Genomic DNA, 24,971 nt, shown 5'->3' with positions numbered 1-24,971 from the left:
AAGACTTTCTAGTCTTAAGTAATCACTCCCTTCCTTCCCGAGATCTGTCCTATTGGCAAAGCCAAAATCTAATTCATCCCTCAAAATAAAAAATCTGAATTAATAAGGTTCATTTGAATTAGAAAGATGTTACTTCTCTCCAATTCAATTCAAAGTTAACAAAAAATGTAAAAACAAATGAAAAAATGAATGTAGAAAATTGAAAGCAAACACACACAAAATAGAGGCTACATTCATGCTGAATTATTGCTATGTTTTTATATTCATTATAGCCCTTTTCCAAAACAACCACTAGCTATCAGATGTGCTTATATGCAAAGAACCAGAAAACCACCTAAACGCCAGCTAGAACACAATGGCTTCTTTCCATCTCAGCAAGCCTACATCATATGGCAGTATTTAAAGAGGAAAACAAAATTTTCCTTGATTGCCAAATGTTTGAAAACTTTTCCATTTCCATTAGATGTGTTATGTTTATATTTTGCCTTTAGTGTAAAGTTGGTAGCAGGGCAAGCAGGAGGCAAAGATTCTTGGGTTAGTAAATGATTTCCAAAGTATCTTAAGCCCTTTACATAAAGAAAACAAGGTAAGAAAAAGAAATGTGGGAGATCCATAAAACAGGTGGTGAATAAAACTGACCATAATTTTAAAATTTCAGAATCCGTAAAAGTCATCATAAAAGTCTCAAAAAAATGAACAATTATTATACAAGCAATTATTAGAAATGAAATCAGTTACTAAAACAACTGAGAAGGTACTTTAACCAAACGTTTTATCCATTTTAATGGCAAACATACTGAGTAAGTTTTAACTTGATGTCTTCTATGGATTGCAGATAATTTGAATAAATACTTTCAAACTTGAAAAGTAGCTTTTGGTAAGAATTTGAACAGTCCTCCAGATTGGCCATGATTGCAGCCCAGCCTTGGTGTTGAAGGTGTTCATCATGGACCAGACCCTCACAGAAAGAGCAAAGTTTCTTGGCAACTTCATACATTTCCTGTATCGAAAAGGAAGAAACACAGTAAAAGAAGGTAATGTTTGCACATGTATATTTACCTGTATGCATGAATGCAGTGTAAATATATTTTAAACAAAGCATGACAAGGCAATGTTTTAGTTTATCTTATTACTACGGTTTGTGGTTGCGACAGTAAGGAGGAAGAAACTCCTCACTCACCGCCGCTGGGACTGTATGTTGGTGGAGCATCTGCAGAGGACAATTCAACGATAACTGTTAAAAGCAAAATGGCATCTATCGTCTGGCAGTGATTCATCTTGTAGAAACTTACCCTATAAAAGCTTAAAGCAAAAACACTAAAAGGTTCTTTATTTCAACTATCAAATGAAATAGAACCCACCTCACTGTCTACCAAGAAATTATGTGCGTCTATACAACGCAATCCATTTAGCATTCAATAAGATGAAGTATCTTTATATACTCATATAGGTGTGAATAGTAGTATCTTTACATCTCATAAAGGTATGAGGAGGTCAATACACATTATTAAAATTTAAAAGGTACAGTGCTTGATTCATAAAGTGAATTTTCCATTTTTACTACAATATGAAAATCAATTATGGGTGACTACAGATCCAAATGTAACAGACGTTTTTCTAAAAAGGAGCGCTCGTGGGGCGCCTGGGTGGCGCAGTCGGTTAAGCGTCCGACTTCAGCCAGGTCACGATCTCACGGTCCGGGAGTTCGAGCCCCGCGTCGGGCTCCGGGCTGATGGCTCGGAGCCTGGAGCCTGTTTCCGATTCTGTGTCTCCCTCTCTCTCTGCCCCTCCCCCGTTCATGCTCTGTCTCTCTCTGTCCCAAAAATAAATAAACGTTGGAAAAAAAAAATTAAAAAAAAAATTAAAAAAAAAAAAAAAAAAAAAAAGAGCGCTCGTGGAAGACAGCATAGCAGACACACACCAGCACCTCTACCCTGGCTGCTGCCTTCGTATCTCTGAGATAAGCACATGTTCCTTAAATAAGACCCAAGAGCAAAAGTATTGATAAAGTGGACATTAAACGAAGAATTTTAATTCATCACAACACGCCATTAGTCGAATGAAAAGGCAAAAGGCAAGCAACAGAGTGGCAGAAGATATTTTCAGCATTTAAATACACAGCTTACATAAAGATGATATAAAGTCCACTCTAAATTAATTACATAAAAATTAGCAACCCAATAACGAATAATTAAGAAATTAGAAGAATAACTTCACAAAACGGATATGAAGAGTCTCATAAACATATGGAAACCTGCTCATCCTTATTAATTATCAAACAAATACAAATTAAATTACAATGGCCTCCCACCCATCAGAATGACTAAAATTAAAAGCACCGAGAAAACCAAGTATTAGTGAGTTTGCTGAGCAAGTAGAACATTCGATGGTGGGTACAATCACTTCAAACGCTAGCAGCACGTTAGCAAACAACGTGCAAAGACATTCACAGCAGCCTGAGCCCCAACAGTCTAAAACCTGAAACAGTATCTATAGATAAATAAGCCGTGGCATATGTGAACAATGGAAAACTGCTCAGCAATGGATACAAACCATTAACGCATGCAATTACGTGAACGAATCTCAGGAACATAAGATGAATGAAGGAGGCCAGACACAATAGAAAACAAACTATAATTCCATTTATTTAAGGTTCTAAAAGAAGCAAAGCAATCTACGGTTTTAAAGTCAGGATATTGGTTGATTTTATGGAAAAGTGATAATGACTGGGAGAAAGCATGAAGGAGGACTTCTTGGGGTGACACCATATTTTAAAATTTCACTTTGTGAAAATGTGCTAAAAATGAATGTGCGATAATTTGTATTTTTTTTAAATTTTTAATGTTTATTTTTGAGAGTGAGACAGAGCATGAGCGGGGGAGGGGCAGAGAGAGAATGAGGGAGATACAGAATCAGAAGCAGGCTCCAGGCTCTGAGCTGTCAGCACAGAGCCTGACGCGGGGCTCGAACCCACAAACCGCGAGATCATGACCTGAGCTGAAGTTGGACACTTAGCCGACTGGGCCAGCCAGCCGCCCCATAATTTGTGCATTTTCTAATATGTACACAACTCAGTAAACAAAAATCTATTATTAATTTTACTAATGAAGGTATCTGAATCCAAGGTCACACCACAATTGGGGTGACCAAATTTCAACTCTGGCAAGGTGCATCTAGAAGATCACACTCCTGTCATGGTTGTAGCACCTCTACTTCCTTTTAAAATGCACGGACATATTCATGGTTTGGGTTACAGTAGCTCTGAAGTGTGTTTTAAAATCTGAGAAAGACACGTTATTTCCTCTACCTGCCATTCTTTTTTTTTTTAATTTCTTTTTTTTCAACGTTTATTTATTTTTGGGACAGAGAGAGACAGAGCATGAACGGGGGAGGGGCAGAGAGAGAGGGAGACACAGAATCGGAAACAGGCTCCAGGTTCTGAGCCATCAGCCCAGAGCGCGACGCGGGGCTCGAACTCACGGACCGCGAGATCGTGACCTGGCTGAAGTCGGACGCTTAACCGACTGCGCCACCCAGGCGCCCCCCTACCTGCCATTCTTATTTCTCTTAACTTTCCTAGATAGTCCTGGACACTGAACCTTCCCCATAAACTTAAAGTCCACTTTATTTAAAACAAACTGAACAAAAAAACTCAAGAGCTCCTCCTCACTCTCCAAAGCAAAAATGCTTCATTGTGGCAACTTTGAGTGCAATTCATTAAGTACATGAATATATTAACGTTATGATTGGAAATATTAGGAACAGTATGTCTTTTCATTGACTTATAATTTATGTTCTTAAATAGCATGTTATGTATTTTTTCTTGCTACTGAGACTGCAATGTATTTTCCATTTCTATTCCAAAGCAGGGCCCAGTACCGAGAAATGTGAATGTTTATATATTTATCACATATCCAAGTCACCTTATCAAAATTCTTGATAGAGTTTTATTAAATCCTCTTGAACATTCCAAATATACAACCGTATCATCAACTAAAATGGATGTTTTTCACTTTCTTCCATTAATTTTACCACTTCATTTTCATTTTCTTATTTCAGTACATTTCTCAGTTCCAAAAGAATACTGAATAGACGGATGGCGATTTATGCAAAAATGGCTCTAATGTTTTGCTGATTTGAAAGCAGATTATTTTCTATATTTGGCCAATTCTGTATTTTATTTATTTTGTTTCCTTCTAGAGCTAGTTTACTTGTTAGGAATAGCTGCTGGGGGTGCCTGGCTGGCTCAGTCAGCAGAGCGTGTAACTTGATCTCAGGATCATAAGTTCAAGCCTTACACTGGGTGTGGAGCTTACTTAATTAAAAAAAAAAAAAGGGATAGCTGCTGAATTTTAACATGTCTCATCTGGACAATTTAACACGACTCTCTGCTTTCTCCTGTATTAATGACTGAGGCAATTAATTAATAAATTTCCAAATACTGAACCACCCGTGCATTGCAATAATATATCCTCTTTGCTACTAAAATGTATTATTCTTTTGATACTCTTCTGGTTTTATCTGTAAGAAAAAATAAATACGTTCCAGATTTTTGGGATACAAAAACTAAATGTAGCCCATAAGAGCTTTCTGATTTTGAGAGCGACATTAAAATATTTAATTTACTGTTTAATTATTATAAACACACATGAAGCTTACTGTTTTAACACATTTTTAAGTGAATGATTCAGTAGCATTAAGTCATTCACACTGCCACACCACCATGACCACTATCCATCTCCAGAAGTTTTTCATCATCCCAGAATGAAACTGCAGCCAATGAACAATTAACTCAACCCTGCCTCACCCCCCAGCCTTGGGTAACTATTCTATTTTCTGTCTCTATGAATCTGACGCTTCTAGGTACCTCGTGTAATTGGGATAGTATAAATATCTGTCCTTTGTGTTTGGCTTATTTCACTTAGCATATCTATCCCTCGAGGTTCCTCCGTATTATGGTTAATATCAGAATTTCCTTCCAGACAAAGCTAAATAATATCCCGTTGTATGGATATACCACATTCTGTTTCTTCATCCACTGGTGGACAGTTGGGTTGTTTCTACCATTTGGCTATAGGAAATAATTCTAGTATGAACATGTCATTACGTTTTATACATCATTATATTTTATTAAGTTTTCCTGAAATTATTAGCATTTAGCCGTGTTGACAGGCCAAGACAGATCTGACTTATCTGTCTCATAAATTAAAAAAAAAATTTTTTTTAATGTTGCTTTATTTTTGAGAGAGAGAGAGAGAGAGAGAGAGCGCGCGCGTGTGCGCGCGCACGCGAGCATGAGCGGGGGTGGGGCAGACAGAGAGAAGGAGACACAGAGTCAGAAGCAGGCTCCAGGCTCCGAGCTGTCAGCACAGAGCCCAACACGGGGCTCAAACTCACAAACCACGAGATCATGACCTGAGCGAAGTCAGAGGTTTAGCTGACTGAGCCACCCAGACGCCCCTCTCATAATTTATTATAAATTTCACTTTTTTCTGTTTAATGTTTTGATATCCACTTTGTCATATATAAATACTGCCATTAAAATTTTCTTGTACATTTATCTTTCTATAAAAATAAAGTTGGCTAAATTAATTAACAAGCGGTATACTGGATTGTATTACTCTCATTACTTTATGTTTAGTATTGCTTGTATTATATCGTTTCTAGATTTTTGCTAGATTAATGAAGTTATTATTCAATCACTGCTACTCTTTATGCCCCCCCCCTTCCTATTTCTGTGTTGATCCTCGCCTAGAAGAACCTTCAGTAGTTTTTAACATGTCAACTTGCATCACTAGATACTGCTAGGACTGTTTATTTCTAGATTAATCCTCACTTCATCTTCTATTTATTTAAATTGTTTTAATATAATGCATTTTAATATCATGCCTTCGTTCAATCTAGTTTTACTTATTCTTTTTGACTTGTCTCTCACTTAAAAGTTACATGTCCTATTTGGTGATCCTTTGATTTTTGTACATTTTTCTTAGTATTATATTTTTCATCCAAATCAAAAAACGTTACTTTTTAAATGTGTAGGCTAAAGTTTTATTAGTTTATTTGTATACCAATATTCTTGCTCTTTTGAGTTAATCATAGAACAAATCTAAAGGACTCTTACAGAAATTCAGTTTACACAATTTGTTCTTTTAAAGCAACTTTGCCTTCTCAAAAACATTTCTAGACTGATGCTTATCAAGTATGTCCCAGAAATAGGAAGTTATTCTCTTTTTATGTTGTATCCTATGTGAAAAATGGAGTAGTTTTCACAAATGTATATGCTACACTAAAACAAACGGCTGAGATTTACTTACAAAAGCAAACGTTTAAGACTTCATATTTTGTTAATCTGTTTATTTTTATAAATGATAAATCCTCTTGTGTGGTTCTAAAGATAACATTTTTCCGTGTCGGAAAGTAAAGTAAATGTGTCTTGCTGATGACAGTTTAGGGCCAGGATCACAGCGAAGTACTGGCAATTCAAAAAGGAAAACGAAAGAGGCCTGTGCAACGACCCACGGAAATTACAGAAGCAACGTAAGAGGCATGTATTGTAAAGAGACTTTGTTCTCCTCCAGGACCTAAATGCGGATATGGAAGAAAGAATCACATTTTTAAGAACTGTGTTGGGGCGCCTGGGTGGCTCAGTCGGTTGAGCGGCCGACTTCAGCTCAGGTCACGATCTCACGATCCGTGAGTTCGAGCCCCGCGTCAGGCTCTGTGCTGACGGCTCAGAGCCTGGAGCCCGTTTCGGATTCTGTGTCTCCCTCTCTCTCTGCCCCTCCCCTGTTCATGTTCTGTCTCTCTCTGTCTCAAAAATAAATAAACGTTAAAAAAAAAAAAAAAAAAGAATTGTGTAAGCTCTCCCTTTGCTTCTGTCTACTCTAACACAGGTAACTTTACTCATCACAGCAGTGTTCAGAAACCATCACCTGCATACCATCATTTAGGAAAGAAGTGAAGAAATCATGGTTAAAACAGCTCTTCCACTCTAAAATCTTGTAACTGTTTGCAAATGTCGAATGACTAACAATGTAGGAATCTGAAAACCAGACATATCGACCAGCAAAACATCTCCTCACGTTGTTATTTTTGTGTTTTGTCTAACAATGTGTTTTTGCTAGCTACGCGAGGATAGCTGACACACGAGGTTCCATTCGTTTCAGGTGTACAGCTCTCTGCGCTGGGCTGTGCTCCCCGCAAGCACAGCCACCATCTGTCACCATCCACTTCTACTGTAATATCACCATGTTCCTTATGCTGTACCTTATATTCCCACTAATTCATTCCATAACTGGAAGCTGCATCTCCCCGGCTTCCTCACCCATCCCCCAACACCCGTCCCCGCTGGCAACCACCCATTTGTTCTCTGTGTTGTTTACATTGGAATGCTTTTAGGAACTATCCATTTGTTAGAACGTTCATCGATGCCTAAAATAAGCTGAAACCTCGTGAAAATATTACCAAGTATTCGAATAAGACATCGTTTTGTTAAGTAACCCACTTTTAATTTTAAACCACACTAGACGTAAAGAAGGACAATAATCACAAAAAATAACTATGATGATTTTTATCTTACCACTGCAAGTTGTGTCCTTGACGCAACGGTGTGAAAAACTGCAGGCATCATAAGAGATTCTTCAACTTTTATTTCCATGTCATTTTCTGTCGAAAAGGTCGTTTTCGGAATAGCGGGTGGACGATCACATAAGATCATCTCTTTGTTAAAAAGAAAAATCGGATTTGTGTCCTGTGGCGATAAGACAGCCAAAGAAACTCCGGTGAGATGCTGTGAGATACCAACCGCGCGCACTGCCCTCAACATAGGAGGCAGACACCCCTTACTCCCGGACGCCGAGTTCCCAACTCCCCAGGCGGGGAGCCGGAGCGCGTGCGTCTGTGTGCAAGGGCTCGTGACACGTACCGTCCCAGCACTGTAGGTGCACACTCTTCGGTCCGCAGCCATGCATTCTCCTCCGTTGACCACCAGCACCTGATGCTGAATAGCAATCTTGTATTTGCTGTGAATGGCATGCTTGAGGTCTGCCACACTTTCGGGGGGAGGCACAAAAAATACTAGTTATTTACATTTCCCAGGGACAAAGTCCTCGCTATCGAAGTGGCACTGTGTGAAAATACCTGACAGATACGAATTAATTTCACTCTCAAAACTTTCCCCAAAACAGTAGTAGAAAATATAACCTTCTTGTTTCTGGAATTAGACTCCATAAGCTGGCTGATCTCTTAGGTGAATAAATCAACCATGTGGTACATCTAAAAGGAAGTCTATAAAATACAGGCAGTAGACATACTTATTTCTGTGCTCTTTATATAACATAGCAAAGGAATATGCTCAAATTAGCATCAGGTCTGTTAAAATTCTCAGAACACAGATGTCTGTTAAAATCCCCACATCACATTACACAAACTACATGAAGTATAAATCAAGAAACTGCTTCCTTTCCCTATCTTTCAGAAAATCATTGCTTTACAGGTAAAATTGTATTTTATAAAAACTAGAACTTTAAGAAAGAAAATAAATTCAAATTCCACTTTTAAAACTAAGAATATTAATTCCACAAATTATTCATAATATCTTCCGTGTCAGATTTATTTATTCTGTACTGCTATCCAGTCTTTGCTGTTACGGCCAAAATATAAGCAGGAATAGTTGTTACTATTTCCTCTCTTGCTGTTTGGCCCCAAAACGTAGCCTCGCTGCCCCTGACACCTCTCCCCACCTTTCACAAATATAGGAGGGCATTCATTAGTCAAATATTTGAATTCCCCGTAAAGTTGGAGAGTTATTAAGATGTATGAGTCTTCCTAAATTGGTTAAAAATATTAAACTGATTTTATTCTCGCAACAACAAACAAAACAAATACCACTGACTTTATTCATACAAAGGAATAAAAATCAACCACCAAAATACATGGGACCGACAATATTGCTTTATGTAGCTAGCAGTAATTTCCTTAGTGGTGTCCTGGGAAACTTAAGACGAGCAATCAACTATGAAAACTTCTATTTGATAGAAATCGGTTCGTTTGTGGGTAAGTCTGTTTATCATGAATAATATATTCACACAAATGGAACAAAGCATAATTTTATGAATTTAACTTCAGCATTTTAGGAAGGATGGCAATTATACACGTAATATGCGGAGACCGAAGGTTTCAGATATCACTACCCTTATTTAACAAAAAAAGTTTTCTCCAAATCAATACTTTAACTTTTTGCATATACAAAATGCGAAACTGATGACAATGAGTGAAATACAGCTTACGTTTGCACTGTAAGTTCAGTGTCAAATGTCAGGGTAGTTCCAGTGTTAACCAGAAATACATATAACTTCATGATGATTTCTCTGGATTCTGTGAGCTTATACCTCACACTCTGATCTGGTTACTAACAGAAACAGATAAGAAGAACGGTCAGTTTTACAAACACAACAACAAATACAAATATCCTCCCATAAGACATGGTATAGTTGGACCACACAACAACAACGACGACGACGACAAAGTTTTTGAGGTCTAAGATGATTAACCAGACAATTCGGCAAACCCATTGCTAAAAAAAATCAACAGCAGTGAGACTAATAAAATGCATAATTGTTCTACATTTCAAAAATTAGCTTTAAGGAAGAGGTCAGCAATTAGAACAAAAATTATGTGTACATTTCACACTGTTCTCATGTACCTTTCTATATTAAGAATTAAAATTAAACATTTGATCAAAGATCTTCCTCACTCAAAAAGTTCCTCCCCAGCTGGCTCCTTATAACAATAAAAAAACTGTCTTAAGGTTAAACTTACTAAGAGCAAATAAGAGTAGCCACTACTTGCAAGTTAGGGGAAATGAGTTAGTTCCAACTCCTTCCACCAGCTGTCTCTTAATCTAAATTCCACCTCCACACTGAGTTAGAAATGCTCCACGAGAAACTGTGACCCTAACAGTTATATCATCTCCTTGAACAGTGGAAAGTGCACAGGTCTGGAGAAGAGAATATTCAAAACAACTCTGCCATTAACTAGTTGTCCAAGTCAAAACCTCACATAAAAAATAAACTTCCTCATTTATAAGAAGGGACAGATTTCAAGATCTAGCATTTGATTTTAACAATTAGAGTAATATTCCACCTAATTAATGAAAGTGATGAAAGATAATCAAGTCCTAGATGCTAGAATATATCTTTCTTTATGCTCTTTTGGAGGAAAATCATCAGGGAAGAAGGAAAAAACGAAGACAGCCTTAAAATAATGTTTGTAAAATCATTATTTTACATGCGCTAGATAAAAAAAAGTTATGAATTTAGGAACGGTGACTTACCGTCAGGCACTATGAAAAGGACTACCACTTTTCTTAAAAAGCAGATTAAAACTGGCTTATGTTTGCTTTGCTTGATATTGGCAACTGAATGGCATTACTGGTTAAACTCAGGGAACTGGAAAAGAAGAATTTCTGGATTATCACAGAGAAATAATTCAGTATATGACAACATATGGTTATTGTTCTCTTCCTTTAAGAATTCCCTCCTGAAACTCAGTCTGTCTGTCTTCCTACCTGCACATTCACTGAAACCACAAGAGTGTAATTTTGACCCATAGCCCTCCATTAAAAGACCTAAAACACAAGTCTCTAAAGAACTCTCCCAAACTGTCAAATTCTACAGCCATTTCTTAGTTCTTAAAATATAATGGTAAAAAAGAGCCCAGCTGTGGAGTCTGACCGCCTCGGGGTGTGATCTTGGCCCCGTTACTCGTGTAGCATCTTGGGCAACTTTCTTAGCGGTCTGGATTTATTGTTTCATAAAATGAATAAAAGTGGGACCTGTGGCAGGCAGCCTCTAAAATCGCCCCTCCGCCCCCAGGTATCCACACCCCGGTGACACCCCCGGGAATCCACACCCTGGTGACACCCCACTTCTACGAGGCGTGGGCAGGGCCCATGGTCTGCGTCCAGCCGATGAAATACGGCAAGGTTAACGAGATGTCTGTCACACGACTGCTGTTCGAGATTGTAACTTGCCCGGTGCCAGCTGACTCCCTCCCTTGCCAGCTCCGATAAGCAATGAGCTGCCACGGAGGGGCCCGTGTGGCAAGAAACTGAAGTCAGCCTCGGGAAGAGGCTGAGGCTCTGGGTCTGACGGGCTGCGGGGAGCTGACCCTGACAACCACCACTGAGCCTGGAAGCGGGATCCCTCGCTGGCTGAGCCTCAGACGAGACCCCGGCCCCGGCAGACGCGTTCACCGCGATCTTCTGACAGACCTCCGTACACAGGACCCGGCTGACTTGTGCCCGGAAAGTGTGGACTGAAACGTGTCTTATACTCAGCAAAAGATAATAAACACAGCACCCCACATCACAGGGATATTATGAGAATTAAGGGAGAAAAAGTACCTATTAGCACAGCACTCGGCGGGGAGTAAGAATTCAACAAACAACCCTAGTACCCCTGCTTGGGCTCCTTCTCCTCTGCCAACTCTCCAGGGTTTGGGTGGGACCTCACCCCCCACCCAAATCCAAGAGTACACTTTATCTTACGGGTTAAACGAAGTTCTCTTGTTTTCTGAAGGATTCAGTAGCTAAAAGTACGGTGACTAAAATGGAAGGAATATCGGTACCAGAGATGATTCATTAATTCATTAATTCATCTACACAGAACAAACACTTATTGAGTTTATGTATTCTGTGAACAAAACAGACAAGATCTTTCCCCTGGTGGTGATCACAATCTTGAAGGAGAAAAAGAAATTAAACGCAAAGAAAGCAAACATAAGTTGCAATAAATGCAACGAAAGAGGAGTGTGGGTACCAAGAAGGACCTACTTTGGATGTGGATAATCAAAGTAGAGCCCTATGTAGGTTACATTTAAACGGGGTCATGGGGATGAGATTAAGACTGTCCTGCAAAGGTGGAGTGAAACAGTACAAGAAGACACAACATTTGTGAGCCTAAATATAAAATCTTTGTCACAATCACTACAGTATTCGAAGTTTTTACTTTTGTTTCCTTTTAAATATTGTTTACCTTTTTTGTTTTGGTATAACTTCACACTTAGTGAAAAGTTACAGAAATAGTACAAGAAACTCCCTTGCACCGTTTACCCAGTGTTACCAACTCGGTACATTGTGCTCCATTTGCTTTATCATTTGGGCCACTTAATGCTCCATGCCTGCCCCCCTCCTTCCCTCCCCCACCTCTCTCTATAGATACACGTATATTTATACAAATAAACATATACACATAAATACATACGCACAAGACGTATTTTTCTGAACTATCTAAGAGTAACCTGCAGACAGAGTGGCTCATTCTTCATAGATATTTCAGGATGCATACATCCTAACAGCAAGAATTTTCTCATAAATGACCAGAGTTCATTCATCAAATCATGAAATTTAACATAGATGCCATATTCTTATCTAATCCACAGTCCATACTCAAATTATTGCCCCAATGATACCAGTCTTCCCCCTCAATCTAGGATCCAATTCGGGATAATATACTGTATTTAATCGTTAAATCTATTTAATCTCCTTCAATCTGGAATACTTCATCGATCTTTTTCTTTTCATGATCTAGGTATAATACTGCCCATAGCTCATCAGAGGCTTTAGAAATTACTGTAAAGATGTCCTAGTGCCATTCTCCTATTCCATCATCCTTACAGTAAATAAGGGAAACTCTGATAAATACAGCAGCTACTATGTGCCTTTGAAGGAACACCAATCTCTTCACCTGGTGCTCACCCTGAGTAACAGCTCAACCTAAAAAGCACAATCGTTAACAATGCTTACAAAAACAGCTACACAAAGCGTATGTGAGAATCAGTCTATATGCATAATTCATGAATAACGTAAGGCGATTTCAAGGATTTCAAGGAGAGTTTTGATTGCTGTGGCCCCAGACCTAGGCTATGCTTTTGCTACACTGTACAGGCAGACTGGACAACACTACTTGTCTTTTGTCATTTAGCTCATTTCTAACAGTCCTAAGTGATGGCAATGACAATCATTTGAGAAGCACCTCCTGACCTACCTGATAGAACACCCAATGTCTTCCTCCATTACCTATTATTTAAAGCCCTTGAACTGGCGACTTTGACGAGAGGCCTCCTTCTGAGGCTTCACTCTCTAAATCCTCATTTATTGCCAACTACCACCCAGGATGTAGGCTAGAAAGCATAAGAGAAAAATCTAAGTAGTAAAATGAATCATAACTGCTCCATGGTCTTACCACCCCAGTGTTCTTTGAATCGATGTCAGCCTACTGGCAATCCTACAATTTGTATGGAACCACAAAAGACCCCAAATAGCCAAAGCAATCCTGAAAAAAAGAACAAAACTGGAGGTATCACAATCCCAGATTTCAAGATATGCTACAAAGCTACAGTAACCTAAACAGTATGGTCCTGGCACAAAAAGAGACACACAGATCAACAGAACCGAACCGAGAGCTCAGAAATAAACCCACAATTATATGATCAATTAATCTTCAACAAAGGAGGCAAGAATATGCAGTGGGAAAGACAGTCTCTTCAACAAACGGTGTTGGGGAAACTGGACAGCTACATGCAAAACAATGAAACTTGGACCACTTTCTTCACACCATACACAAAAATAAACTCAAACTGGATTAAGACCTAAATGTGAGACCTGAAACCTTAAAAATCCTAGAAGAGAGCACAGGCACCCATTTGTCTGACATCAACTATAGCAACTTATTTCTAGGTATGTCTCCTGAGGCAAGGGAAACAAAAGCAAAAATAAACTATTGGGACTACATCAAAATAAACAGTGTCTGCACGGCAACAGAAATAGTCAAGAAAACTAAGACAAGCTACTGAACAGGGGAAGATATTTGTGAATGACATGTGTGACAAGTGGTAAATATCCAAAATACATAAAGAACTTCTATAACTCAACACCAAAAAACCCCAAATGATCCAATTAAAAAAAAAAAAAAAAAAACATGAACAGGTATTTCTCCAGACCTACAAGATGGCCAACAGATACATGAAAAGATGCTCCACATCACTCATCATCAGGGAAACACAAGTCAAAACCGCAATGAGATATTACCTCATACCTGTCAGAATGGCTAAAATCAACAACACAAGAAACAACAAGTGCTGGCGAGGATGTGGAGAAAAAGGAATCCTCCTGCAGTTGGTGGGAATGCAAACTAGCACAGCCACTGTGGAAAACAGCATGGAGGCTCCTCAAAAAAGTAAAAATAGAACTACCATATGATCCAGTAATTCCACTACTGGGTATTTACCCAAAGAATACAAAAACACTAATTTGAAAAGATATGTGCACCCCTATGTTTACTGCAGCATTATTTACAATAGCCAAGTTATGAAAGCAGCCTGAGTGCCCATAGATGAATGGATAAAGATGATGTACACACATACACACACACACACACACAGTCACAAAAAAGAGTGAAATCCAGGGGCGCCTGGGTGGCTCAGTCGGTTAAGCGTCCGACTTCAGCCAGGTCACGATCTTGCGGTCCGTGAGTTTGAGCCCCGCGTCGGGCTCTGGGCTGATGGCTCAGAGCCTGGAGCCTGCTTCCGATTCTGTGTCTCCCTCTCTCTCTGCCCCTCCCCCGTTCATGCTCTGTCTCTCTCTGTCCCCAAAATAAATAAACATTAAAAAAAAAAAAATTAAAAAAAAAAAAAAGAGTGAAATCCTGCCATTTGCAACAACACAGATAGATCTAGGCAACAACACAGATAGCTCTAGAGGGTATCTTTATAAGTGAAATAAGTCATTCAGAGAAAGACAAATACCATATGATCTCGCTCATATATAGAATGTAAGAAACAAAACAAGTGAACAAGGAAAAAAATAAACAAACAAAAAAACAGACTTTTTATGAGAAGAAACTGATGGTTACCAGAGGGGAAGAGGGCGGAGGGATGGGTGAAATAAACAGGTAAAGGATTAAGAGTTCCCTTATGATGAGTACTGAGTAATGTGTAGAATTGTTGAATTACTACATGATACACCTGAAACTAATAAAACACTCTGTGTCAAGTAAACTAAAATTGAAATTAAAAAGAAAACAAAACCAGAAACATAAAATAAAAAAGGGAACAGCAAAACAAAACAACCCAGGCTAATAGCTTCCATGACCACAAAATCTTCTTTATTCACTTCATACGTCCTAAGTACACGGCACATAAAATAATCATCACTAACACTTACTGAGTGGTTCGTTATATGCCAGCCATTATGCTCAGTAGTTTTATATGCAACGTTTCCCTTATTTTTCGTAACAGAAGATATCCATATTATTACTGTTTTCTTTTGAAGGTGAGGAAACAGATTCAGAGATTACTCGACTTGCCTAAAGGTAGAAACTTAATAAATATGAGATCCAAGAGTCTGAACCCACCTCAGTTTACAACATTAATTCAATAAAAATTTCACCTGAGAATATAGTATACCCTAGGCATTTTCTTCGCTTCAGATGTTAAAGAGCAAACAATACGATAAAATTGCCTACTCTCATGAAGCCTACATCCTACTGGGCAACATGAGAATTTTATATCTACACAAACTCCATCTACCTTCAAAAAGAATAGCTACAAAAATGCAATTATTTATATTTAAAAACAATTCCAAAACATATGCTTGCACTCTTCTATGTTTTATTCTTTAATGATACGGATATTGTTGACTTAGCAATAACTACCACTGATTGGGAACATGAACTGAAGACCTATACCAGCTACATATCCTCACAATTTCTACTGTGAGAAGGTTTGGTGTTATCCCCATCAACTCAATAACAAAACTGTGGATTCTAAAAAGAGTTCACTTATCTCTCAAAGTCCCATAACAAAAACAACCAGAGTTCAAATCGATGGCCGGATCAAGAAGGAAAGGAGAACATGAACATGCTGCTAAAACATCTAGGAAGCACATCCCATGACTTGCTATTTTATTGTTCCTTTACAAATCCCAATACTCACCCCCCCACACACACTCAACAATTCTATCACTTTCTACAACCAGTTTTAAGTCTTCATTTTCCTAAGGGTGCCTGGGTGGCTCAGGAGGTTATGCGTCCGACTTCGGCTCAGGTCATGATCTCAGTCAGTGGGTTTGAGGCCCACGTCGGGCTCTGTGCGCACAGCTCAGAGCCAGGAGCCCGCTTCGGATTCTGTGTCTCCCTCTCTCTCTGCCTCTCCCCCTGCTCACATTCTCTCTCTCTCAAAAATAAATAAACGTTAAAAAAAAGTCTTCATTTTCCTAAATATAATAGAAAAAAATTCTAAAATTAAGTAAGGGGGGTGGGATGGCAGAACACTTCAAAATTTAACACGGTAACGTTTTCAAATGAAAAGTCACCATCCAAGAACTGGTGTGCACCCAGGTTATGGGAGAACAAGATTCCCTTGGGTACACAGATAACACGGTTCCCTGCACGCCGCAAAGACTGGAAATTCTTCCATACTGTGGGTCATCTTTGCACGGTGGGCTTCTCCGAAAACTTCACAGATAAAGGGATGTACACAGAAGAACTTGTCCATGGTAGCCAAGAAGAACACGGGCGAGTGAAAATGCTGCCAGTGGCCTCCTTTGCTCTGCAGCCCACACAGGCTGTGGGGGCACCGTTCCAAGGGACAGGTGGAGTTGCAAAGACCCACCTCCACTCCCAGTGCCGTGTTCGCTACTCAGGGTACACACTGGGGCCACCGCCATGTCAGGGACTCTGCAGCTTCCGCTGGCGGCAAGGAGTGAAACCAGTCCTGGAATGGGAGCCCCAGGTCACCCGGCCTCCTGCCGCACCTTCAGGAAGAAGGGCACCTCAGGATCTGGGAGCCTCTGGACAGAGAGTAAAACTTACTGACTGGCCTCTACCCCCAGCCTGCCAGGCCCCTATCCCTCAGGTGGCCCCCGTGTGTCCAGAAAAAAAAGCTCCAACCGATGGCAACTGAACACAAAGCGTGCCCAGCACCCTGGATGGCCCATTCTGGACACACGGGACAGGGCAAGGCAGGAGTTTTTTCTCTCGTGATGTAAACACCTACTTAATAGCCTTGATCTTGCCTCTTAACCAGCAAGGCCTAAATACTTATCTGATCCTTTATAGAAAAAGTTTGGCGGCTTCTGCTCTAAGCCTTGAGCAACTGCGGCCAGCTCAGCGAGAGCTTGCACACCCCGGCTTATCACCAGGCACCAAACAGCCAAGAGCTGAAGCCTCGAGGGAGACATGCTGGGTGCAACGGTAACACCGCATGGAAATGACAGCAGCAAGAGCAAACAGGAAGCCCTCCAGGAGACAGGCCCAATTTCCTGGCTTTCTTTCTAACAGATGACAGGACTCTGGGCAGGTCACAGTAATCATTCATTTTCTGACTTTGGGGAAGCGTGAAGTCCAAAAAAAGGATGAATCTTTCCGTTACCTGCTTCACCATTTGAGTATCAAAGGACGTGATCTCTCTCCTCAAAACTGGCGCGTGGGACAGTGTTACAACGAGTGCTTAAGGGTTAATGGCTTTGTTTTTTTTTTTTTAAAGGAGTTCCTATTAATTAGTAAGAAAATCGCAAAAATCCACAATAAACAGTGCAAGAGAAAGTTATTGAAATAGTTAACCAGTGAGGAAAATACATGAAACCTCTTCAGTAATCAAAGAAATACAAATCTGAAAAAGAGATCTTCACCCACCAAACAAACAAGAGTTCCAGCCTAAGATCCCTAGATTTTTAATCTAAGGGAAGAAATACGATACAAAAAGAAAGGACTTTAGAAACGTTCAGCCCAAAGATGTCTCTTTGCACAAAACACACACTGCACAGCCCCCTGAAATAGAGGCAGTGACAACCCTAGAGCACTAAGTGCCCACACTGTCTTGTGTAGTAAAGAATCAATCTTGTCCAAAGAGAGGTCTGGCCTTGAACCTTGGCTACAAGGAGGGGAACTGCAGGTCTCTGGAATGTCCTGCTTGATAGGAGTGTCTTTGTCCGCGGGTTTTAGAACAGTCTAACGACGGGATTTATGACAGGGGTGGGAGGACACACGGTATCGGCTCCCGTCTCCAGAAAAAAATGGAGACCAAAGGACATTAGCTGGACCTCCAGGAAGAGCCAGAGAGTGAAGTCAGCCGCCTTGTAAAGGTGACAGGGCCCCAATAAAAACTCTGGACACCAAAGGCCCAGGTAAGCTTTCGGGGTGAGCATTACTCTAGGTAGTGTCACCCCCTCTGGCTAAGAGAAAGGAATGCTGTCCCCGACCACGGGGGAGGGCAACCAGAGCTCCGCTCTCTTCCACACGCTGCTCTATGTACATCTTCCCTTGCCTGCTTTTCATTTTAATTTGTATCCTTTCACTACATGAAACCATAAATAGTATAGCATTTTCCCCAAAGTCTGTGATCCACTCTAGGGAATTCTCGAGCCAGAAGGTGGTTGTGGGGACCCCGAATTTGTAGTCAGCTGACCTGAAGTGAGGGCGGGCCTGGACACCACCCAACAGGTGGCCAGTATCCAAAGTGAGAGCAGTCTTGTGGAGGTGGACCTTCTAACTCTAGAGTCGACTAGAATCATCGTACGCCCATGTTGTGGTTTCTAAAAGGAACCTTTGGCAAAGTGACTGATTCCAAAGGTCTAAAGCAGAAAATGTACTAACACCTAAGCCTAGAACACGGACATGTGCCATACAGCAAAGAAGCTATCAAACACTAATAAGAAAGACCATGTCAAAAGGGCAAAGAAATCAGCCTGAAGGGGCTTCCATGACTAAGATGGGGCAGTTTGCGCATCAAAAGAATAAACACTTAGCATAAAGCCCGTAAATGTTCACGTTCACAATGATACAAAAAAGGAAGGACAAATCCTCAGTGACTTACAGTAGCAACTCATTCTGAAACTAAAAACGGAAAGGATTTAAGCATTTATCCTCTCTTTCCTACATAAATTATACTCCAGGGTAACCAATGATAAAGAAACACCTTTTTATAGAAAAGCTATTACTACAGACAGAGTATGGAAAATAACAATTTGACAATGAAATAATGGATCTAGACATCAAGAGACGCTAAAATAAGTAGAAGAAATCTGACAGATAAACTAAGCCGACAAACACGAACACACCCATCACTTGTCACACCGCTAGACTCGTGTCTCTAGGTGTTTCAACCGGAAGTATACCTAGAAAATATTCTCACCCACCTCCCCCGAAAAACACAAACCCAAATTTATTAGACTCTACCTCTACCTACGGTTACCAATTTGCAGGTAACATGGGGTACAGAGAGAAAAGAAAAATACTGTAAGAAAAACAATCAGCTAAATTCGGAGAAATAAACATTCTACAGAACAATGAGCTAGATTAACAAATGGCTTCAAAAAGAGAGGAAGAATTCTACTTATTAAAAGAGACGTAAAAGGCATAATAATCAAATGTAACGTGTGGATGTGTTTGGATTCTGAATCAAACTATTATAAAAAAAACATTTTTGAAGTGTAGAAATCTAAAGATGGATTAGGTATAGATCACATGGAAGAATTCCCATTCCTTTGCGGGATAATAATGGCATTTCAGTTATGAAATAACGAATTCTGAAAACTTAATATGTAAAATAGTATTTGAGATGTTTTAAAACAGTCTAGCAAAAACAAAGTCAGGAAGCGGGAGAGAGAGGGAAAAGTCAGTTGGGCAGAAGGACAGATAAGATCAGCAAAATGCCGGTAACCATTAAAGCAAATGAGATGGGACAGTTCAGAAATTCCCTATAATATTCTCTCTATGTAGAACAAACAGATGGTTACCAGAGGGGAAGAGGTGGGGGGATGGGTGAAATAGGTGATGGGGATGAAGGAGTGCACCTGTGATGACGAGCGCCCGGTGACGGATGGACGTGTTGGATCACTATATTGCACACTAAGACTGTACGGTAGCCAACTGGAATTAAAATAAAAACTTAACAAATATATATTCTCGCTACTTTTGTATACGTTTGCAGATTTCCATAAGACAGTACAAAAAATACCACAAGCATTTTGACAATCATATTCAACATTCACATTATAGGTGGGAATCTACTATAATTACGACCTTGCTGGAAAAGCAATTGGTGTTCATGGAGTAGGTAGGTAAGTTTTATAAACACACATTTCTCTTCACCTAGTAATTGTATCGTAAAAATCATCTTACAGAAATAATCTGAAGTATAGTTGAAGTATATACAAAACACTTCATTACTTGTGAATACTTTTAAAAATACTTGCCTACTCAACTATTCACATGGTAAAATAGGATATACAGTAATATTTACCAAGGTTACGATGTTGAACGAATACAGTACACGCAACAGAATTACAATGCGCAAAAAGAATAAAGGAAAAATGATGACAGAGAAAATGCACCAAAACAGTAAAAATAAGTACCTCTGTATTGGAATTAGTAAAAATCTAGTTAAACAATTAGCTGCTGCCAGAATACCTCACCTTCCCGGTTATCATGTGACCTAAAGTGAGGGAAAAATAATGGACTTTTATGTAGGAAGAGTTTAACGCACCTGATTTAAATTCTTATCCTGCCATTTACAAGCTGAGCGAGTTAAGTAATGTACACGCCCTAAGATTCAGTTTTCTCATCTCAAAAGGACAGAAAACATTTTCCTTGCTGGGCTATTGTGGGCATATCTGTTCTTCAAAATTAATAAGACTAAAATTGTAAGAGAAGGGGAAATGGCGGGGAGAGGGGAGGGCCCGTATGGCCCATAACTGAAACAAGACTGGCCATGAGATAACTACAGACACAAAATGATGGACGCAAAATGATGTTTACGTGTGGCTCAATACTCTGCCTTTTTGTGTTACTTTCTGTAATAAGTAAATATAAATATACAAGAATAAAATTTACAGAGCAGTTCAGATGTTCCTCATCCCTACAAAAGAAGAAAAATGATACAGCTAAAAGTGTGGCTCAATAATCTGTTTTTTCTGTATTTTGGTTGGATGGCTTCATTTTTGCTTTTTTGAGCAATGCTAGGACTTATTCACTAAAGCAAGCACACCCTATAAAAGGCTGCCGTAAAGAACCTTGTCTGCTCTGAAACCTAACCCCTAACAGTGCCTAACAAAGGGCTACATGCATGTGAGAAACTCTGTGTCCTACACTTCCCACCATCCATGCTGGACAAAAATTTAACTTCCCCCCACATCTATTGGTCATATTTTCTCATGTTGATAGTGAGTTGTTGAAACACTTTCTAAAAGCAGCTTTTCACTGTGGTAAAACAGAGCTGAGAAATTTTCTTTCCCATAATTTCTCAAAGAGACTTGTCAACTTGTTAAATAAGTCTGGACCCAGCATATCGAATCTCAGCAGATCATATTTGCAGCTAGTGCGTGAACGTGAGGATATGCGAATCGCGTATACATGTATGGACTTTGTGAACAATAATTTCAGTCAATGAAAATCACAACTTCCTATAAGTAAGCATGTATATACAGAAATATAAAAATCAAACTTCTGTTTTGTATCAACATCTAATCAATATACAATATAAAGGATATGCAGAGCTTTCTTACTCTCAGCCTTAATTCTTCAGCAAAAATCACCACAGACATGAAAAATAAAATTTACTTTTGAGTTAACAGTTTCCCTGGACCTAACATTGCAATGAGAAAAAATCTGACCTTGATGATACCCAAGGTGCCCACCTATGCAAGAGTCTGTAAGACACAGTTTATGTACAGGGTTGAAACTATCTATTTAGAGAAACAGACAAAATTGAATCTCTCTCTCTTTTTTTTTATGTTTACTTTGAGAGAGAGAGCACGTGTCCATGCGAGTGCAGGGGAGGAGCAAAGGGGGGCGGGGGGGGAGGGGGAGGAGAGAGAATCTCAAGCAGGCTCTGCACTGTCAGCACAGAGCCTGACACAGAACTCGATCCCACAAACCACAGACCGTGGCCTGAGCTGAAACCAAGAGTCAGACGCTTAACCGACTGAGCCACCCAGGGGCCCCCTGTCACCACACAGCTGGATTTCCATCTGCTAATGTGTAAAATGGGAATGTTAACAATACCTGTCTCGTAAAGCTTTGTGGAAAACAAGTAAAATTATCTACGCAATGAGCTTAATATTTAGCACAATGCCAAGTGCACATTACATACTCCAAAGTGTTACCTAGGAACAGGAAGTCACTCTTGAAACACAACAGAGTACTCAAGGGCATCTATTGAGTGAATCAGCTCTCGTGAGGAAAAGTACCCTTAGCATACCACTTGCAGCAAGTACCCAACAAAACAGAGATCAAACAGTTAACTGAGAAAGACCTCAACCAACTAGCTTTTGGTCGTTTCCTTAGAGCCAAGGTATCCCAAGGCTCTTTAATTAAAAACCAAACACAATATAATAATAATCAACCCTACCTTAAACAGAACTTCCTCTACTGAAGTGTCGCTCCTACTGACCTCTTTGGGTTCACAAGATAATTAAGATGCCATCTGTGTGACGAGACTGCTTGGTCTGTGTACTTCCTTCTTCCCCTTATTCCCATCCAGTGCTTCCTCCTATGTGCCCGAGCTCTGACAATAACCTAACTGAGCTCCTTCTACCGATAGATTTCATCTCAAATCCATCCTGGAGGACACAACCAACTAAATAATCTTAGGTCTTAGTTTAATGTCACTTTACTTCTCCCCAACTAAAAATGCTTCATAACATCTACTCAACTGTCTACACTCCTTGGAGTAAACAACCCAAGACTGCCTTTCTGTGCCTCATAACATGAAGCTCCACACCACGGAAACCCATCTCCTGATGAGAGATGAATAAGCCTTGGTCCTTCATGTCATCTCACTGCATCCATTTTGTAACCATGAAGTCACAAACATCCTGTGTCACAAATTCTCCACCAATCTACTGGCTGCCAACAATCTTCCTTAGGCACTTAAAACCCACACTTGAAATTTTTTTAACGTTTATTTATTTTTGAGACGCAGGGAGAGAGAGAGAAAGTGCGAGGAGGGGAGGGGTGACGGGGGTGGGGTGGGGGGTGGGACACAGAATCCAAAGCAGGCTCCAGGCTCTGAGCTGTCAGCACAGAGCCCGATATGGGGCTCGAACTCACAAACCACGAGATCATGACCTGAGCCGAAGTCGCACACTCAACCGACTGAGCCACCCAGGCGCCCCAGACCCACACTTGAAATTTTAACTAATCAAGTAATAGTGTTGGTATCCAGAACATAAATAAACATCTTGCTCTACATTTTTCCCCACGTGCCAAATGTCTTACATTCCCCAAACCGTATTGTAAATGGCTAGAGAAAAGTCGGCCGTGCCTTAAATCGCTCTTCAAGATAACACACTCAGGGGCGCCTGGGTGGCTCAGTCGGTTAAGCGGCCGACTTCGGCTCAGGTCACGATATCGCGGTCCGCGAGTTCGAGCCCCGCGTCGGGCTCTGTGTTGACGGCTCGGAGCCTGAAGCCTGCTTCGGATTCTGTGCCTCCCTCTCTCTCTGCCCCTCCCCCACTCGTGCTCTGTGGCTCTCGAAAATAAATAAAAAATTTTAAAAAAACCACACACTCACTACCTAAACTACTAGACACTGGACAGTCAATAAATGAGGCCAAGGCTCTGGAGACGGACTAGAGCAAGAACCAAAACCGTGAAATCAGAAACACAAAATGGCTCAAGGAGAACCCACTGGAGCATTTTATTCGTAAGAGTGTCTAATGTACATATTCTTATTCTCTTGCAATCAAAATAAGATATCCAAAGCTGAGTTTGCTCCTTGGTATGTAATTGTTAACACATTCAGCAAAAAGGGGCATTAGTAATCAAGCACATCTTTGGTCATCTTGAAAATGAACAGAAGTCGTCCGAAAACAATACTGGAACAGAAGTTAAAAAGATCTGGGTGTTATACTAGATTCACATTTTTCCTTCTGTGACCTTAAGAACCTTCACCAGATCTGCTTCCTCACCTAAAAACTGAAAAGGGGGGGCGCCTGGGTGGCGCAGTCGGTTAAGCGTCCGACTTCAGCCAGGTCACGATCTCGAGGTCCGTGAGTTCGAGCCCCACGTCAGGCTCTGGGCCGATGGCTCGGAGCCTGGAGCCTGTTTCCGATTCTGTGTCTCCCTCTCTCTCTGCCCCTCCCCCGTTCATGCTCTGTCTCTCTCTGTCCCAAAAATAAATAAACGTTGAAAAAAAAAATTTAAAAACTGAAAAGGGTATACTGGCTAATTCCTCCATGTTTTTATAAAATGCCAGATAGTCAAATGTACATTAAACTCGTTTCTAACTTACTTAGTGAGCCAGTCTCTAAAGATTAAAAAAAGAAGCATCAGCTCTCCTTTCAAGGAGCTGAGTTACATAAAGTGAACGTGACAGTGCAATGCAATATGTAACACTACAGAGAGGCAGGCAAAAGTTCTAGAAAAGAATGAGATAGGCGAGAGTCCACACAAAGGTGATGCCATTCCAAAAAATACCCAAAAAAGGGTATGTGAATTGACCAATGATTTAGCCTCCTTGACCACATTTACTAAAATGTTAAAGAGGATAAGCTTAGCAACTCACTAACTTCCTTGAAGAAATCAATCATTAAGAACAGCTAATGCTGGGGCGGCCTGGACGGCTCAGTCGTAACTGACTCTTGATTTCGGCTCAGGTCATGATCTCATGGGTTCATGAGCTCAAGCCCTGCATCAGGCTCTGTGCTGACAGAGAGGAGCCTGCTTGGGATTCTCTCTCTCCCTCTCTCTCTGCCCCTCCCTTGCTCATTCTCTAAATAAAAAACAAACATTTAAAATAAAAAAGAGCTAACCCTTTTATCAACTTACAAAGTTGGGATTGCTCATAAGCACATTTTCCCTTAACTCATATAAAATCTACCAAATTTCTAAGTGGATTACATCTAAACGATCCAGAACTAAACTCTTACAAGCAATGGTAAAGTGCCAGTATATAAGTCAACTGTCGCCGAA

At 40.2% G+C, this 24,971-nt stretch overlaps 1 protein-coding gene across 2 annotated transcripts in view; it reads right to left on the bottom strand.

The window, feature by feature from the left end:
- Nucleotides 1-24,971, bottom strand: part of RB1CC1 (RB1 inducible coiled-coil 1) — a 94,341-nt gene that overhangs the window by 59,060 nt on the left and 10,310 nt on the right. For both annotated transcript variants that reach the window (XM_030304114.1, XM_030304115.1), the window contains exons 2-6: nt 10,334-10,448; nt 9,288-9,409; nt 7,925-8,051; nt 7,580-7,750; nt 798-1,000 (exon numbers count right to left, since the gene is read on the bottom strand). In XM_030304114.1, coding sequence (XP_030159974.1) covers nt 798-1,000; nt 7,580-7,750; nt 7,925-8,051; nt 9,288-9,358 — 572 coding nt within the window. In that variant the 5' untranslated portion in view covers nt 9,359-9,409; nt 10,334-10,448. The remainder of the gene's footprint in view (nt 1-797; nt 1,001-7,579; nt 7,751-7,924; nt 8,052-9,287; nt 9,410-10,333; nt 10,449-24,971) is intronic.

This window comes from Lynx canadensis, chromosome F2 (genome assembly GCF_007474595.2).
Source record: "Lynx canadensis isolate LIC74 chromosome F2, mLynCan4.pri.v2, whole genome shotgun sequence".
Taxonomy (NCBI): Eukaryota; Metazoa; Chordata; class Mammalia; order Carnivora; family Felidae; genus Lynx; species Lynx canadensis.
The sequence above is the reverse complement of the archived record's forward strand: the minus strand, read 5'-3'. Positions and strand labels throughout refer to the sequence as shown.